This window comes from Myzus persicae, unplaced genomic scaffold (genome assembly GCF_001856785.1).
Source record: "Myzus persicae strain clone G006 unplaced genomic scaffold, MPER_G0061.0, whole genome shotgun sequence".
Classification (NCBI taxonomy): domain Eukaryota; kingdom Metazoa; phylum Arthropoda; class Insecta; order Hemiptera; family Aphididae; genus Myzus; species Myzus persicae.
This window is the reverse complement of record NW_019104397.1, coordinates 479-18,637: the sequence shown is the minus strand read 5'-3', so window position 1 is coordinate 18,637 and position 18,159 is coordinate 479. Positions and strand designations below refer to the sequence as shown.

At 30.6% G+C, this 18,159-nt stretch overlaps 1 protein-coding gene and 1 pseudogene across 1 annotated transcript; one reads left to right on the top strand and one right to left on the bottom strand.

Moving 5' to 3' along the window:
* Positions 1–1,175: 1,175 nt before the first annotated feature.
* LOC111041853 lies at positions 1,176–1,478 on the bottom strand (the record flags this gene model as incomplete). Its single annotated transcript, XM_022326290.1, has 1 exon — positions 1,176–1,478. A coding segment is annotated over one exon (303 nt), but the record flags the coding sequence as incomplete, so codon positions are not given.
* A 15,448-nt stretch (positions 1,479–16,926) lies between these two features.
* LOC111041851 lies at positions 16,927–17,888 on the top strand (annotated as a pseudogene).
* The last annotated feature ends 271 nt before the right edge of the window (positions 17,889–18,159 follow it).

The window sequence follows — 18,159 nt, the reverse complement described above, 5'->3', positions numbered from 1 at the left end:
ATCTATAAAAGTGGTATATTTCACATTTATTATAATACAAGATGTATATTTTGTTTATACTGATTAAAAAAATTATTTATTTACTTCCTTGTAGCCAATATGTTTGAAAAGCCCTCGAACTTCTAGCAGGACAGTATGGATATAAAACTGAAAAGTTGTATGACAATGAAGCTGCAACTAGCTGGATACAATTAATGTGTAACGGCCATTTGATAACCCCATCAAATGAACCTCTGTTGGCAGCAAAATATATGGAAGATGAGTTCAAAAAACTACATGGTAACAGTATTAATAGAAGCACTAATATAATGGAACAACTATTTAATACTGTTAAACAACTACATAATTTACCCGATGAAGTGATAAAATGTTTGGTAAGGACAAGAACATTTATTCGCTTCAATGCATTGAATAAGACAATTGAAAATGACATGCCTAAAAATATAACAAAAAAAAAATAAAATTAGAAAATGTATGGCGTAATCTGCAAATGTGACATGTGCATAATTTTTTACTGTTTTGTATTGGGTAATTGGGTTTTCAAATAATTAGAGCAATAGAATATAAACAAAAAGGTAAGTGAAGAGGTAAGTATTAAACCCAGTAACCATGTTATAATTATATCATGACACTATGACAGTAAGTATCACTTAAAGAAAAATGAATAATAATAAGTAACTTTTATATAATATAAATTACAGCATTATTTTTTCGACTGCTTGCCATTCAAATTGCTAAATATTATCCAATTCTAATGTATTTTACTGTAATTATACTAAATAGTAAATAGTTATTAGTATGAATAGGTACATTAAGATTTAGGATGTAATCATCTGGTTAATTTATCATGGCCCATGATTCATGATTCATGGGATATGTAAATGAAAATAATTATCAGACATAATATTATAACTTAAAAGTAATCAAGTCAACATTTTTACTTTCAAATAGACAAGGTAAGTACATTCATTTTTAATTACAATTGCAAAATTAATTAAAAATATAAATAAAAATCATACAAAATTCAACGGTAAAACCACAATTAGATATTTTAAATAAAAAAATAATAAGTGATAACAACGTATTATAACAGGCGACGGACCGAATGACGTAGGCACCATGCGTAGAGCTCTGTTGCTGTCATACCATGTTAATTAAATCATGGTGGGTACATACTACATAGCAGGGCTTGAAACCGCTCCCGATAATTTTGGTTGACTAGAGTTCATATTTATCAACATATTAGTAGCACTGTTTTGAGAAGATGACTGGAGAAATGATTCAAGATCATCATCTGGATCCATAACATTCTCTTCGTGTGCTTCAAAATATTGAGCATTATTAATATTTGCTTCATTTTCATTTCCCGTCAACTGTTCAATTATTTTCCAAGTTTTTTGTAAATGATCCATTGCTTCTATTTTACTTGTATCATTTAGCAAACACTGAAACCTTGGATCCATAAATAGAGTTATAAACAAATATCATAGTATATAATATATTAATATACCTAGGTATTATTTATCAATATGTATTATTTTTGTTTACATGAAATAATAATTAATAAATTAATAAGTAATTATTATACCTGAGCTGAATATTTGATTTTCAAATAAAGTTTTTTGTCGCTTTTCCATTTACTTTGCTATAATTAGATAATGCTGTGTTTTTTTTTTAATTTTGAAATAATTTTCCATTAACAACCGAAGAAATCTCCCATTGTAATATCATGTTTTTGAACAAAAATTATTCCATCTCTAGCAGGTTGAAGTGAATCAATCTATCAATTAATAAATAATAAAAATATTTTTATACCGAGATGCACGCCTCCACGATCCGAAAATGTTAACTTCTTCCAGATGAATCTCCAGCGGAGTGTCACTGCCCAGAGCCTTCTGCAGCAGTCCTCGATCGAAAGGGGAGCCCACGTCCTCCTCGTTTCCGAACAAAACTGGAGTCCAACATGCGACGACAGATGGACCGTCAGCAACACGAGTTCAGGAAAGTTATTAATTATTTACCTTAGTGTGTATCAATTAATATTTCGTACGTAACACCGCAATTGAGCTCCACGACCCCAGTACTCTCAACTCCAAATTTTGACTCGAAACCTATACCAATCGTTTGTACCTCGTGTGTACCTGTTTGTTCCCCAAGTAAAATCGTTTGTACCTCAACGGTTTTCAAACTGTCCCTACTTCGATTTTGGGGGTGCCGAGGAAACAGTGGCACCCCCACCTCCAAATTTTGATTCGAAACCAATATCAATCTTTTGTACCTAAAGAAAATAGACACAATATTTTGACGAAGTTAGATCCCTCTCCCGATGTAGGTATATATTATACAAAGTTATCTACAAGATATTGGTGAATCGAAAATTTCTGAAAAATCCACAGGAGATAGTGAATCAAAAATAAATTTCAAAATTGCACTATCTATAGATCAATGGGAGGCAATTTATGATTCAGTTAACTCTCGAGTCTATAAAAGATCAGATGGAAAAAACATGACTCGTGAATATCAAACTCTGAAACCTTATGAATGGTCTCCGATCATTCAAAGCTATTTTTATGTGTCAACTAAACTTCCATGTTGCGTAAGTTATAAGAATGCAAAGGTGCGTCCAAATGGTGAGATTTTCCTTAAAATAAATGGAAAATGCACTGTATGCTTAAATAACTTTCAAGTAGTTGTCATTGTTCAACCATTATCTATAGATATACTTACAATAGATTCCATCTATCAAGATAGATTTAGGAATTGTAAAAGTTCTGATAAAAAAAAATTAATTGGAAACAAACGGGAACAATTAAAAAAAAAATCAACTAACGAAAATCAATCCGCTGCTTATGTACAACGTGTCGAAGCAATGGGCGTAATGGAATATGGAGATAAAACACCGAGTCATTTGCCATCTGCGAATGCTCTTCGGATTCTTGTATAAGGCATTGAAGGATGAATAAGTGAATTCTGACCCAGTTATTGCACTGTCAATATTAAAAGGTGCTTCACCATATAACACTATAATTAAAGATATATCGTATGACAAATTCTTTGTACATTATTGCCCCTACAGAAATTAACTCTTATCGTCTTAACGCGAAAAACACAGACGTCCAGAGAATATCAATCGATGCTACGGGAGGTGTAGTGAGAAGACCAACATTGATATCTGGGAGACAAACTTCTAATATTTTTTTATACCAAATAGGTGTAAGAGATCCAAAAACAAGTTGCCAATTTGCAGTAGGACACATGTTATCAGAAAAACATGGTCATAATACAATTTCATATTGGCTATCTGAATGGTTGAGAAATAAAATTCCATCCCCAAAAATAATAATAACTGACCAGTCTTTGGCCTTAATGATGGCGGTAACGAAAATATTTACTCAATATTCATACTTTACGAAATATATAAGTGTTTACTCTTCGTTCATTCCGATTGAACCTGGAGTAGAAATTCCAACAGTCATGATACGAAATGATTTTAACCACATAATGCACCTCTTGAGCTCGTGGCCAGAAATAAAGAATTCAACTAATAGAATACAAATTTTTTAATTAAGATCTATTGGGTTAATAATTGCTAGTACCGATTATACGGATATAAAACTATTATTGAAGCATATTTTCACTGTTTGTTTGTATGAGACAGATGGATTAAACTCATACAACCAAGCCACAAAATGTGAAATATCCAAAAGGTATTTGAAAAATAGAATAGCTACACACATAGTAGAATTAAATGTTGAATTTTTAAATGTAAGAGGAACTGAAGAAGAATAACCGAATGATGATTATACAGATGTCATTGAAGAAACTCCCAACACTACAATATTTTTAAAATTTAAATTGATTTTTGAAAATGTTAAATATGAAGTAGAGAATGATGATGAAGGGGACCATGATAATATGCAGTTCAATCCAAGTATTGCGAAAAAATTATTAAACTTCTGCAAATTAATGCCTACATGGTCTGCTCTTATGGTTCCTATATTTAAGTATGGAAACATAACTAAAAGTAGCACAACTTCAGAAAGTTTGTTCAATGACTTAAAAACAAACGTTTTCACACCTAAAAGTTTACCTTTACGCGTTGACAATTTTTTTTAAATTCACGCTAATTCAATTATCGGTTCGATGAATATAATCGGAAATACATTAGGTGCATCAAAACCTGTAATTCAGTGTAATGATTGTTTGATAGATACAAAAGATGAAGTAGTTGAAAACGAACAAAGTGGTTACAGTGGTTACCTAATCTTTCCTATTCACCAAGAATTGTTAGACCAACTTCTGTCACCACCAACTGCCAAATATTAGTTTATACAATATAATTTTTTTTAAATAGAGCTGTTTGACTGTACGGCTTCTTTAAATAATTGAAATGTTTTTTAATGCACTTTGTTATATTTTTATCAAAATTAACTTTTTTTTTATAAATGTAAAAACATTAGGTACTACTTTCATTAAAATTAAAATTTTCAAGGATGATTATTTGTAATAATGTATATATTTATTAATATTACTTAATTTAAAATAAAAGTTTATGTTAGTTTGATCAAAATGCAATTAATAACATTTCAGTTCCTAAGTTATTTAGGGGAAGCTAAGAAAACATACCCTTTGTGTTAATTTTATAATACTTAATTTGAAAGCAGGATGATTTGTAAGCCCATATATTTAAAAATACAAATAGATACAAACCATTGGTATGTGTTTAAACTGGAAATTCAAAGGCGGGGGTGCCAGCGTTTCCTCATACCCCCACCTTAAAAATGAGGCATAACTGGAAAACCGTTGAGGTACAAACGATTTTACTTGGGGTATAAACAGGTAAAAACGATTGGTGTAGGTTTCGAGTCAAAATTTGGAGGCGGGGTGCCGGACATTGAGCTCAATTGCGGTGTTACGTAAGAAATGTCAATTGATACACAATAAGATAAATAATTAACAACTTTCGTGAAAAATACGACATAACGCAAAAGAAAATAACTGAGAGCACAATAGTTTATTACTTACCACACGAAAGAGCCGACAAGGTGTGATACTTTGACATGCTCAATGCTAAATGTCAAGCGACGTCGAGCGAGCCGCGAATCGTACAGTACTATGTACCTACCCACATCACTACATCAGGGACTGGAACCGTACCGAAAAGAACCGGGTTTGGTACCGGAAACCTTTGAATTTTGGGAACCGGAACCTCACCGAAACCCTAATTTAAATTAATTTGAAAACCGGAACCCCACCGGAACCCTTATTTAAATTAATTTAAAAACCGAACTTTACCGGAACCGATATTCTTTTTTAAAGGCTTCTTACGATTAATTTCGATTTTTTAATAATTATTTTATTTTATTTGTCATTTTTATAATCATTATTATAAGGATTTATAATATTCAAAAATAATCATTCAAGTACCTATTAAATTGTAATTAAATATTAAAATATAATATATACTTAAAGATTTGAAATATAAATTAAGGAGATTTTGTAAAACACTTGAATATAACTGTTTTATTACAATATATTCAAGAATGAAATCTATTATCTTTTATTCCTTTTATTTTATTGTCTTTTGTGTTAAGTATAATTAATAAAAAAAATACAAAGTGATTAATTACAAATAATTCATGTTAACATGTAAAAAAAATATATAAATATAGATAATAAATAATATATAAAAAATTAAGTGTGGGAATACATAAAAGTAATAAAAGATAATAGATTTCATTCTTGAATATATTGTAATAAAACAGTTATATTCATGTGTTTCACAAAATCTCCTTAATTTATATTTCAAATCTTTAAGTATATTGATACGGTGTGTCCGGTTGGACGACCCGCGTCGTAAATAAAAAGAACGGTTGTTTGTTCAGTAATCAAGTATCTCTATTGCTATATAGAAGTATAGTTTATATTTACAATATTATGGACGAGTAAAGCGTCGATTTGTGCCCACCAGACTTATGTAAGTGAGTCGGCATAATCGAAGGCGCTTGGGTATTTGGTCGGGCAGCGCCGGACCCTATCTTTACAATGGAATAAGTTTAAGAATGTATATTTTACAAAGTGAAGGCTGGCATTTTCAACTCCTGCATCAAATTCTTGCCAAATTGAATTTTCTTTTCCAAAATTGTTTACCACAGCAGGCACACTTACATTTTCGTCTATGGTAGATCTAGACTGTGTGACTATACGTTTACCTTTGTTTATTATAATCTCCTTAATTTTTTTAAAAGACTGTTCATTCTGAAAGCCATATTTTTTGAACCGTGGGTCTAAAAATGTAGCCTCAGATAACAGTGGATTCGACTCGTACTGGAGATAAATTCCAAATCTTTTATTTATTTCCAATTTTAATTTATTGACCATATTAGCTACTTGAGGAGTTAGATCTATTGTTTGTAATTGTGTACTATATGTTATCAATGCTTGACTGTACAAAATTACTTTAGAAATTGATACACTTTTTTCACTACTCAGATCTATGGTTATTTCCTTAAACCGTTCCAATATATCACAAGACTGTGTCAGGGTATTCCAATCGTTCAATGTCAATTCTACGTCACGATTTGAATTGGACAATGCGGATATTATAGGTGTCTTTAGGTTTACAAATCTTTGGAACATATCGAATGTAGAGTTCCACCGAGTAATGACGTCTTGGATAAGCATCAGCGTTGGAGTAAAACCTAATTGCTCTTGAATCTTATTTAAATTCTCAGATGCATTCCTACTTCTTTTAAAAAATTCGACTATTGATTTTACCTTTTCCCTTGTTTCATTAATTTCATTTAATGATGATTGTACTATTAAATTTAAATTATGAGCAAAACAAAAATGCTGCCCCCACTGACATAAACGCACCGCTAAAGAAATATTGGCTGCATTATCTGATGTACACGCTACAATCTTATTACGAATACCCCAATTTTCAGTGATCTCGAGAAGTGAAGATTTGAGATTTTCGCTAGTATGTTTTTCTGAAAACTTGGAACATGAAAGTAAATGAGAATTTAACTCACAGTTTTCATCTATAAAATGTACAGTTATGGCCATATAACTTTCAATCTTTAATGACGTCCATGTATCCGTCGTAAGTGAAACAAACTCTACATTCCTATTTAAATTAGCCTTTATTTGATCATAAATCTGATTATACTTAATAGTTAACAATGACGAAACGGTTTTTCTTGAAGGTAAAGCATAACTTGGGTTCAACAAATTCAACAAATTTTTTGAACTCTACGTCTTTTACTAAAGAAAATGGTTGGTATTCTTTAACAATTACTTTTATCAACTGCTCATCTAATAACTGTCTCTTTGTTGTACTTACAGGCCGTGAAAAGTAATTTGAAATTGCTGTGGACGTACTGGAAGAACTGGGGGAGCTGAAGTACTTGCCTGAATAACTGATGGTGATGGATCTGGTACAGGATCATCGGGATTGTCTACTAATTGATCAGGAACACAAACTGCTCTAGGACGAGGAGCTAAATCTATTGTCGGATATCTTGTTCTTATATGTCGAATTAAATTTGTAGAAGATGAACGATTAACTTTTAATATAGTTTGACATTTACCACATTTTGCTTGATTGTCATCCAATCGAGTAAAATAATCCCATACTACACTATATTTTGATCTATTACTCATTATTAAAAATTAAGTACAAAAAATAATAAACAACAGAAAACAGTGTAGACTTGTAGACAATGTAGACACAACTCATCAATTTAGATCACTTTTGCAACTTTCATAGTTCATACTATTAAAACCAGTTGACAGCTCATTTTTCATTAATTTATCTCAACACTGGGACAGGGAAATACCTTCTCATGGCATAATATTTTATATTATTAGTTATATATCTGTAATATCATATTATAATATAATATTATATTGGAACATAATATTATGTTCCAGTTGAGGTGTAGAACTTTGAGATATTTATCGTGCAACACATTGTATAATGAATTTATATTTCAAATTGGGAACTCATAATAATATATAATATAATTTCGTTTCAGTGAGATATATTGTAGGTATCTATTGTGGTCTTTGGGTGCATCTATTGCCATTGATGCTATTAAGATAAGACTATACTAATATACTAAACTATACTAATTCAGTAAATGAAAAATATAAACAATTGTTGCGAAACTGGTATTATATATTTTCCAAATAAATTTACAAAAAAAAATTCTGTCTTCAACGTTCAATCTCAGTTTAGTACTCAACAAATTATACTGTTGTTTGGTTTTATGATTTTATAAATAATAAAAAACAAATAAATAATCATTATTGGTATAATAACTATTAAATATAATCAAAGGGAAAAAAAGCCACAACATATCAAACGTTTTATGGTTTTGACACGGTACGTAACGGCGACCAGTACAAAGTACAGGCACCGTTACATCCCAGTCTACACTTTGTCAACCTCCACCACGGGGAACGACAGCGCGACACCGTCGACTCTCCCTCCACGCCGCAAAGGCTAGGTGGGACGGGAAGACAGTTCGCCCTGGACAAGTACCGGCCGTCGGTGACTTATCTCTCTTACGCCGATCGTCAGACCGCACACACCAGCACCTCCGATCGCCGTATTACCACCACCATAAAACCGTACATATAGACATTTGCATTACGTGCACGCAATTGTACTTTTCTTTTTTTTGGCGTCTAAATAAACATTTTTATACCAGAACCAGTGACCGTCGTTCTTTTTTTTTTTTCCTTTGTCGTTCGTTGGTTACTGTGGTCTGTTACCGTGGTTTGCACCCACCTCAAGACCGGCTCACCGCGATCAACGTCAACCGCCGTAGCCGTGTCAGTTTGTATATTCAATGTAAATAAATATAAAATATTAACACATTAATAATTCAGAGGTTAGGTATAATTCGGATAATTCATTGAATCACTGAATCATTAAATTGATTCAGTGAATTGGTTCATTTTAATGAGCTGAATCACATGAATTAGTTCACTGAAATTAATTGAAAGTACCCATCACTATAGTGGACTGACTAAGTTTTCGAAATCGTCCGGTATATATACCCTTTTCGATAACTTAGTCCGTCGCTGATTGGTCCGTGCATTTGGTTATTATTTGTTGGCTTTGATATATTTTTATATTTAGTTTATTCCGTAACAATATATTATATTTTAATATTTAATTACAATTTTATTACTATTGATCATACCTAATTTATAAAAAATTTGCTATTACCTACGTTTTGTAATATCGTTACATTTATTTAAAAATTGTAAGACGTTTATTGAATCACTATGTTATACTTACGTTAAAGGTAGGTATGATTATTAATTGTTATATGAAAAAAAGTAACTGATTTTTAGCTAAGTTAATTTAACATTAAACTTAACTTACATTGTTTCTATTTTAACTTAACTTAACAAACTTAAAAAAAATAGTTAACTTGCCCATAGCCTTGTATATTTACCTACTATAAATCATACCTATACTTTAAAAAGTTTTTTTACGGAACCTACCTATTGTACAAATACTTAGGTAGGTAAATCGTTACAAATGTTTAAACAAATTCAATCATAAATGTCGTTCTCTGTCTGTCATCTAGAGTGAACCTAGTGAAGCCATATCTGATTACACCAGAGCACTTCTTATGGCAATGTGTAAAAGTTTTTGTAATTTAAGTTTTCATTCATACCTTGATGAATGTTTTTCTGTAATTACTGGTGAAAAAGATAAACTGCCTTCATGTTATATTAGAATTGACGTCTCTCATATGATCAAAACTTTCTGTAGACTTAAGTGTTTGTGTGGTATCAAGAAAAAGTGTTTGAAAGAATTTTATGTTCGTTGTTTTAGATTTCTATTAACTTCAACTGACCTTCACACTTTTAAAAATATATTAACAGCATTCATGACAGTAATGTTAAGTGAAATAGATGGTTGGATAGACGAAACAGAGGATCAAGAAAATCCATCAGAGAAGTATCGAGTATATTTGATAAATCTTATGAAAGCCATACATGCTGATGAAACTAGTAACAATTACCCAGACTGTAATACTCAAGATAATGAAGATATAGAAATTGAAAATGCAGATGATAAAGATGAATCTTCAAATTCAATAACCCACTTTATACAGGATATTGAAAATTGCAGTAAATTAAATTGCAGTGTTAAAGGTAACAGGATGTCTGCATACTTTTTGCCAGAATTAGCAAAAGACGTTAGGTTACGAATTTGTAAGTATTTTCAATTGTGGACTGCAGTTATGCAGCATATATTTAATTCGCCATTTAAAATTACTACATCAGCTCCGGTTGAAAGCGATTTTAATGAGTTAAAAAATCTAATTTTAAGACATGCAGCCGCCCGATGACCGCTGAACGTTTCATACTTCGTCAAATCCAAAGAATTGATAGTAACTCAAAACTATTTCGCAGTTCTCAACTAAGAAATAATGCTATTGATAAGAGTCCAACAACTACTATATCGTCAGTTGAAAGTGATTGTGTGTCTAATAATCCTTTTTTATCATCTGATGATGATATAGAAAATTGCCGTGGTAAAGGTGAAGAACCAATTACAAGCTTAACATTGAAATTTAATAACAAGAGACAAAAAATATGAACCACTTCTAAGAATATTGCTACAAAAATTGAGTCTGAAGCAAACATAAACATAGCAAAACAACTATTTGATAATTTAAGTTCACCTTCAATTTCAGGTGATAATGAAGAAATTACATTCATTGATACATTTGCCAATTCCCAGATCATACATGAAAGTAAAACCAGTGAAATCCCTAACAACGACATACAAGGTGTTCTTAAAAAAAAAGTCTAAAATCAAAAAGCAGACCCACAAAGTATATGCAACCAACACCTGAGGTTAAACGAGTTTTATGTGATCGAAACATAAGGTCCAAGCATAAAAATTTATCAAAATTATTTTATTAAATGGTAATTTAAAAACCCCTCTGCGGATGAATAAAAAACAAAATTTAATTAATAACACATGTCCGTTCGATTCAGTTGCATTTGTTATAATAATAGCATACACAGACAGAAATGTATACAAGGAATTTGTTGAAGAACAAACAAATACAGTTTTACGTTTTTGCAAGGAATTGGCTTCAGGTGGTCCACGTCTTGATATATATAAAGAAAGAATAAATATTCTTAAGGAATTATTAACAGAAGACCAAGGAGTCACTGATGTTGCTTTGATAAATACAGAGTGTAATATTCTTCGTCCTTACTAAAAGAGTACTGAATCGGCTACTGAATTTATTAATTGTCCTAACCTGAAATGTGCATCAACAAAATATGCATGCCCAACAATCATTTTAAAGTTCAGTAATAGATTTAAAGATCTAGAAAATGATTTGAAAAATTAAACAAAAGAAAAAGTTAAAGAGTGTTTAAAATGCAATGATGTTAAGGCAATAAGTAAGCGAGATTAGGCCAACATCGAAACTGATTCCTACTCAGAAAATCGAACATTTATTTTGACAGAGTTTCCCACTGAAGTCAACGTTGAAGGCAATATGTGAGTATAGTTTAATTATAAGCTTTGATAATACTGTTTTATGATGATGGGTATAAAATATGAAAATGTATATTTTTCAATCATAATCAAAAGCATAAATTTGTTGCATTGATAGGACAGAAAACCCTGATTTTAGTAACTTTCAATTTATATTAATTTTGAAGATAAAAAAAATGAATAGTCAGGAATGACAATAAAAATGAATAATTTTAAAAATGTTCTAATTGTTCACAGATATAAGCTATTTGGGACCGTTGGTTATAGCGCTAGACACAATGTATCTCATATACGAAGGTTCAATGGAATATGGGAAATACACAACGATTTGGAAAAGAAATTTAAAAAGTGTTTGAATCCGGAAACAACAAAAATTCACCCACACTTAATTTTTTATGCAGTTTAATATGTTAACATAAATTATTTGTAATTAATCACTTTGTATTTTTTTTATTAATTATACTTAACACAAAAGACAATAAAATAAAAGGAATAAAAGATAATAGATTTCATTCTTGAATATATTGTAATAAAACAGTTATATTCAAGTGTTTTACAAAATCTCCTTAATTTATATTTCAAATCTTTAAGTATATATTATATTTTAATATTTAATTACAATTTAATTACTATAACTCTGCACGGTTTCTGCGATGCGTCAGAACAAGCATATGGCGCCTGCGTATATGTCCGCTCAAAAGATGCCAATGGAAAATGGCACTCAAGGCTACTGTGTGCTAAAACTCGGGTGGCACCGTTGAAAGGAGCTAGAATTCCAAGACTGGAATTGAACGGTGCACTGCTGCTAGCCGAGCTAGTAAATAAGGTAGCTGAATCTTGGATGGTCAGTGTTCACACTTTTCACTTATGGACTGATTCTATGATAGTGCTGAGTTGGCTAAACAGTCAAGGAGTGCGCCGAAAAACCTTCGTGCTAAATCGTGTGTGTCAAATCCTGGAATTAACAGATATATCACAATGGCATCACGTACGCTCAGATAAAAACCCAGCGGACATAATATCACGAGGAATAACCTCATCAGAGTTGATAGTAGCCGAGGAATGGTGGCAAGGACCTAAATGGATGTCAATCGAAGAAGAAAAATGGTCTCACCCCACTGCCCAATTAATTGAAGATGATCAAATACCAGAGCAACGACAGTTAAATATTGCATTAGTTGCTTGTGACACTATCAACAACCTGTTTAACGCCCATTCCAACTGGAACACCTTAGTAAGGTCCGTTGCCTGGATCTTACGTTTCATAAGGTACAAGGAATCTAAGGTAATAGACAGCTCCAAATTTCTTTCTGTCCTAGAATTGAAGAACGCATCTTTATCAATGATAAAACGAGCTCAAGAAAAAGCATTTTCTGAGGAGATCGTTAGGATCAATACCAATAAAGAATTTCTATGCCTTTTCACCGTCGATATTTGGTGTTCTTTGATGGAATTTTTTATTTAGGTTATTTGTTTAAACCTTTAAAATCAATTGTTTATTTTCTATTTTTTGTGAATTGTATTGAATAGGTGCTTTGTGATATTTTTTTTATGATTTTTTGAGGTCCATCAAATTTGTATTGGAATTTACTATTTTTTACCGGAATTTTTGTAGTACTTCTTCTTCAAATTTTAACTTTTGATTTATTTGTGCAGTTACGTTTTTTATTTCATTATAGTTTCACTAGTTTTTAATTCTTGTTCAGCATTGGCTGCGGGTGTGTGGGAATCGGTCATCTGCGGCACTTTGGACTGCCTGGGTATGTTTTGATTTGATTTGATTTATATTAAATTATTCTCTATCACTACAACTGGTATACGGTGTGTAATTGTGTATCCGTATAGTGATAGATCTGTACCAAACGGGGGAATGTGAGAGGATTTGGATGTTCGACAAGACAAGTAGTTATATCGAGTATAATTTAACGTTTATTTAAAATTTAAAACAAAATGTAATATAAATTATTTTACTTTACCAATGACCTGGCAGCTACAATAAACGGAGCAAGTGGTGAGACGAGACTAGTTCGGCTGACGAATTTCTAGCAGGCCGAACGATTATTATACATTTTGTTTACTACACAAAATAGTTATACATAAACATAGCTTTAATCCGTGATATTACAGAATGAATGAAAGATATGACTCGTGCGTCTATGATATATGTATAGTATATTATAGTACTATACGTAATATAATAATTATAAGAATATAAAAACTGTAATGGTGTTCTACACCATTGCAATATCATTCAGAGAAATAACTTAATAGATAACTATATATGTTATTTTCCAACGTAGGTGCCATCTTCCTACTATTTATGTACTTAGGTAAAAAATAATTATTTATAAAAAATGTGCATTCGGTTTTGCTTCACTCCCTAAACTACCTATTATAATCCTATTTAATGATATACTAAATACTTGATATTCAAATGAAGCTAATTTCTTAGAGGTATCACTTCAATATTGTCAATATTTTAACACAAACATTTTACTTAAAAATTTAAACTCTTAAGTTGGGACAATATTTGTAGTTTGGATCCAGAGACAATATTTTTTAAATTTCTTATATGTTTTTGTTATTTGTTTTTGTTTCATAATATCTACTTATTCAACATAGATATTATACTTAGACACTATAAGTATACAAAGTTATATAACTTATTTACTACTCGTCAGAATTTTGATTTACATACATCTTTTTTCTCCAACATAAGATATCCCATTGTGAACCTTAAACTAAAATTGAAAATTGAAACCAATTGAACTATATGTAGGTAGGTGAATACATCGAATAACTACACAATTTTTACAATTGTTTTCAATTTTTCAATTTTCTATTCGTTTTTTTAAATGAAAATTCAAACAAAAACATTTTAAAAAATTTTAACAAAACAATATAGATGTGTGTTCACATTTTAATCGATCCTGGCAAAATACATTTTTGTGGGCTTTATAAATCTTGGTTGATCAATAATATTGGTATACTTTTGATTAAATATAGAACTAACATGATCTGAACTGATAGTTAATTTAAAAAATGTTTATGTAGATATATAAATATTAAATACATACACATTTTATAACTATAAAATATTATTGTGAACTATTTCATAATTTTTTTTGTTACAAGACATGATATACATGCATTTCAGATATTTCAAGGGATTTTATTACTTGCAACTGTAATAATTATATCACACAGGATATACATTTAATTGGAAGTCTTTATATGCAATCAAGCCAAAATTACAATATTGATAACCATGTATTTTTTTATAAAATTTGTTAAACAAGTTGATCATTTCCCTATTGAAAAACGCAGAGTATTTTGTATAATATCTAATTGCATTAATATTTCAAACATTTTTTAAATTACAGGTTTAAAACTCATTAAAAAAAAAAAACATGAACACAATTTTATATAATTTAATGGCATTAAGTAGAAGTAATGATAATTATTCCCAATATACTCCGTGGTGTGTCGATTGTGATTGTAAAATCCGCACTTCTTTGTAGAATTTCAAGGAACTTCCTAGTTTCAAACACATTAGAGTTGATACGATATCAGATCGGTTCAGCAATAGTATAGCTCTGCCATCGAGATCCTAAAATTATAGAATATTTCTTTGTACGATGTTACCTATTTTCGATTCTGAACTGAATCAATTTTTTATTATAAATTATAAACTAGACACAGTACAACTGTATGCAACTATTATTTTTTATAAATTAATTAATAATATATTACATGTTTAGCTATTTGATCAGTTATTTCTCGAGGTAATCGCTCTGATAAATATTCCAACACTTGAGCTTTAGTCCATTTTATTATGTTTGGAATATTATTACTTGGATATCTTAATTCATCATGAAGCATTTAGCACGAACTATCAATTTTTGAGCCACTGTCATCCCCGCTAGATCGCGCATGCACAGTTCCCGAGGTGCCTGGCTTTGGCTCAACATCATCTAAATAAATATTTAATACAATTTATATTTATAGTTAGTAATATTATGTATAATATATTTGAACTGTCCAGTTTTACCTTCACGATCATCATCATCACTTTTTTCTACTGGGTGTATTTGTGTAGCCAAATCCGCGCAAGGAACACATACATACAAATTGTCATCTATTTTATGCATTTGTTCAGTAGCATATGATTCATAACAATCGGTATGTAAACCAACTTCACAACTTACGCAGCGAAAGGCTATATACTGATGACATTTAATAATTAATTATTTAGTCATGAATACATTTTATTATTTTTAACTATTATTTTTAACTGAGCTCACCGACTGGGATTCATCTTCGAGACATTTGGCACAATTTCGTTTTCTGCATTTTGTACAGAGCCAAGGACTTGAATCTAGTTTGTAAGTCCACAAGGGCTCATTGATTACTAAACATTGTTTGTGAACTGTAAAAAATTATAAAACAATTGTAATAAAAACAAAAAAAAAGGAATTTATCAATTACAATTATTACTATACCTTTGATATAACATATTGGACAATCAACTAGTTCTGCCATTTCTATATCTGTTGAACATAGATAACACATTCCTGATGTTCCCGGAAAATACATTGAAGATATAGTAACATTTTCAGTTGACCAACAGTCCATTAGTTCAGTTATCTTAGATACCGGATTTACTCTTTGTACAGTCTCAGATTTTTTTTTAATAATTTTTTCTTCTGTGGGTTTTTCATATGTTTGTGAATATTTTTTTTTCTTATCTGGTATAACATCAGTTGGATCAAGTACTAATTTTACTCTCTGTAATAACAAAAAACCAATTGAAATTTAAACGTTATATCACAAAAGTAAATAGTAAGTGGTTTAATAAATCAATACTAACTGGTTTTCTATGAAGTCTCTGAGATACAGAGTTTTCAAGATCAATTAATTTCTCATTGGGCATTGTGATTAATGGAAGTGTTCCTTTAACAAATTCATAATATGATTAAAATTAATATAATTTTTAGGGCAGATTCAAAGTAGGTATACAAACATACACTAACATTTTATGAGCTAGTATAAGTACCAAAATATTGTTTTTATATTTTAAATCTAATTGTATTATATTGGTTTATTTATAAACTCATTATAATACACAATAATTTTAATGTACTTGTAAAATTACTAGGTACCTATTAATTTTTATATAAATACAATAGTATTGAACTTTAAAAGTGTTAATTAGACAAAATACCTATCTACATTTAATAATAAGACATGCTTATTTTTTTCAGTTTTTTTTTCTAGAAATAATCATACTTTTTTTACAAATACAATACATGAGTATTTGATTGAAAACTCATAAATTTGATCAACCAACTAAATTTTGCCAATAATAATATTGTCTTATGATAGTTAGGTAACATACGTCAATTTGCAATTATTATTTAGTAGTGTACATCCTAGTAGAGTTGTTTCATATGGGGACATTCCTATAATCCTATTCATACGGTACGTCGGTACCAATTTAATATAGGACTAAATGGGCCAAATCTATACAATGAGCTGATAGAGAATTGTGTCCTAGCATTGACAGTGTATGGAAAATACATTTAGAAGAAACCTATCTTGATAGATATTTTGAAGCCAAGTTGCCTGATGGAACCATCAAATAGCAAAAAATAGAATTATATTTAAAAAAAATTCGATTCCACCTATTTTCCCAGATTTGCCACAGTATTTAAGTAGAAAAAACCATTACAGAAAAAAATATTTCTCAATGATGAAGAAATGCCTCTGAACATTTTAATCATTTAAGTCATTTAAATATGGCGTTATCTGATGAATGGATTTTTACTTGTTTGCAAAGGTCATTGGTATTAGGTAATTTAGAATAAAATTATGAATTAATAAAAAAATTATAATATCAAACAATGGTTTAAATCTTAAGGCATGGTTTTTTAACATTTTGACTAAAATTAATGTCATTAATAATTTATTACATTTTATTTTAGGTGTTTATTAAAATTAAGTTAATCAATTTACCATATATACCCTAATTACATTTATTGAAGATGTAACGAAAATACTAAAAACAGTTGATTTTACGATGTGTCCTGGAACTGGAATTGGTGATTAGTAATAAAGTTTTGTAACTTTTTCATTTTATTTTAAATCTAAAGTTATTGATTGATTATTGTTCGAACCATAAATCATAATAGATAAAGGGTGCCAAATAATTTAACTAGGATTAAATCCGAAACAACACACATGGGCCGCTGTTGTGTGCTATTAGCAAATCACCGTTGCGTTGTATCGATGGCCATTTTTCATGTCTGTCCATCGGTGTCGTTTTCTTTTGGTGAGATACCGACCGGCGAGCCGTCTGCGTATCATTATATCGTTTTTACTTGGAAGAACCGTGTGTGTGTCAATGTCACGGGTGTTTTTTCTTCCTATGTATTGCCATAGTCGTTCGATGTTTTTTCGCTCCCGGTGATCGTGATCGGCGTATTAGTCCGCGTCATCTTCCGCCGCATTGTTGTATATTCTCACATGCTCGGCAAATTTGGCGTACCGGTACCGTACGCTTGTGGTGTCGCCATCGTTTGTTGCGCTCCGTCATATTACCTTCGCCGCAT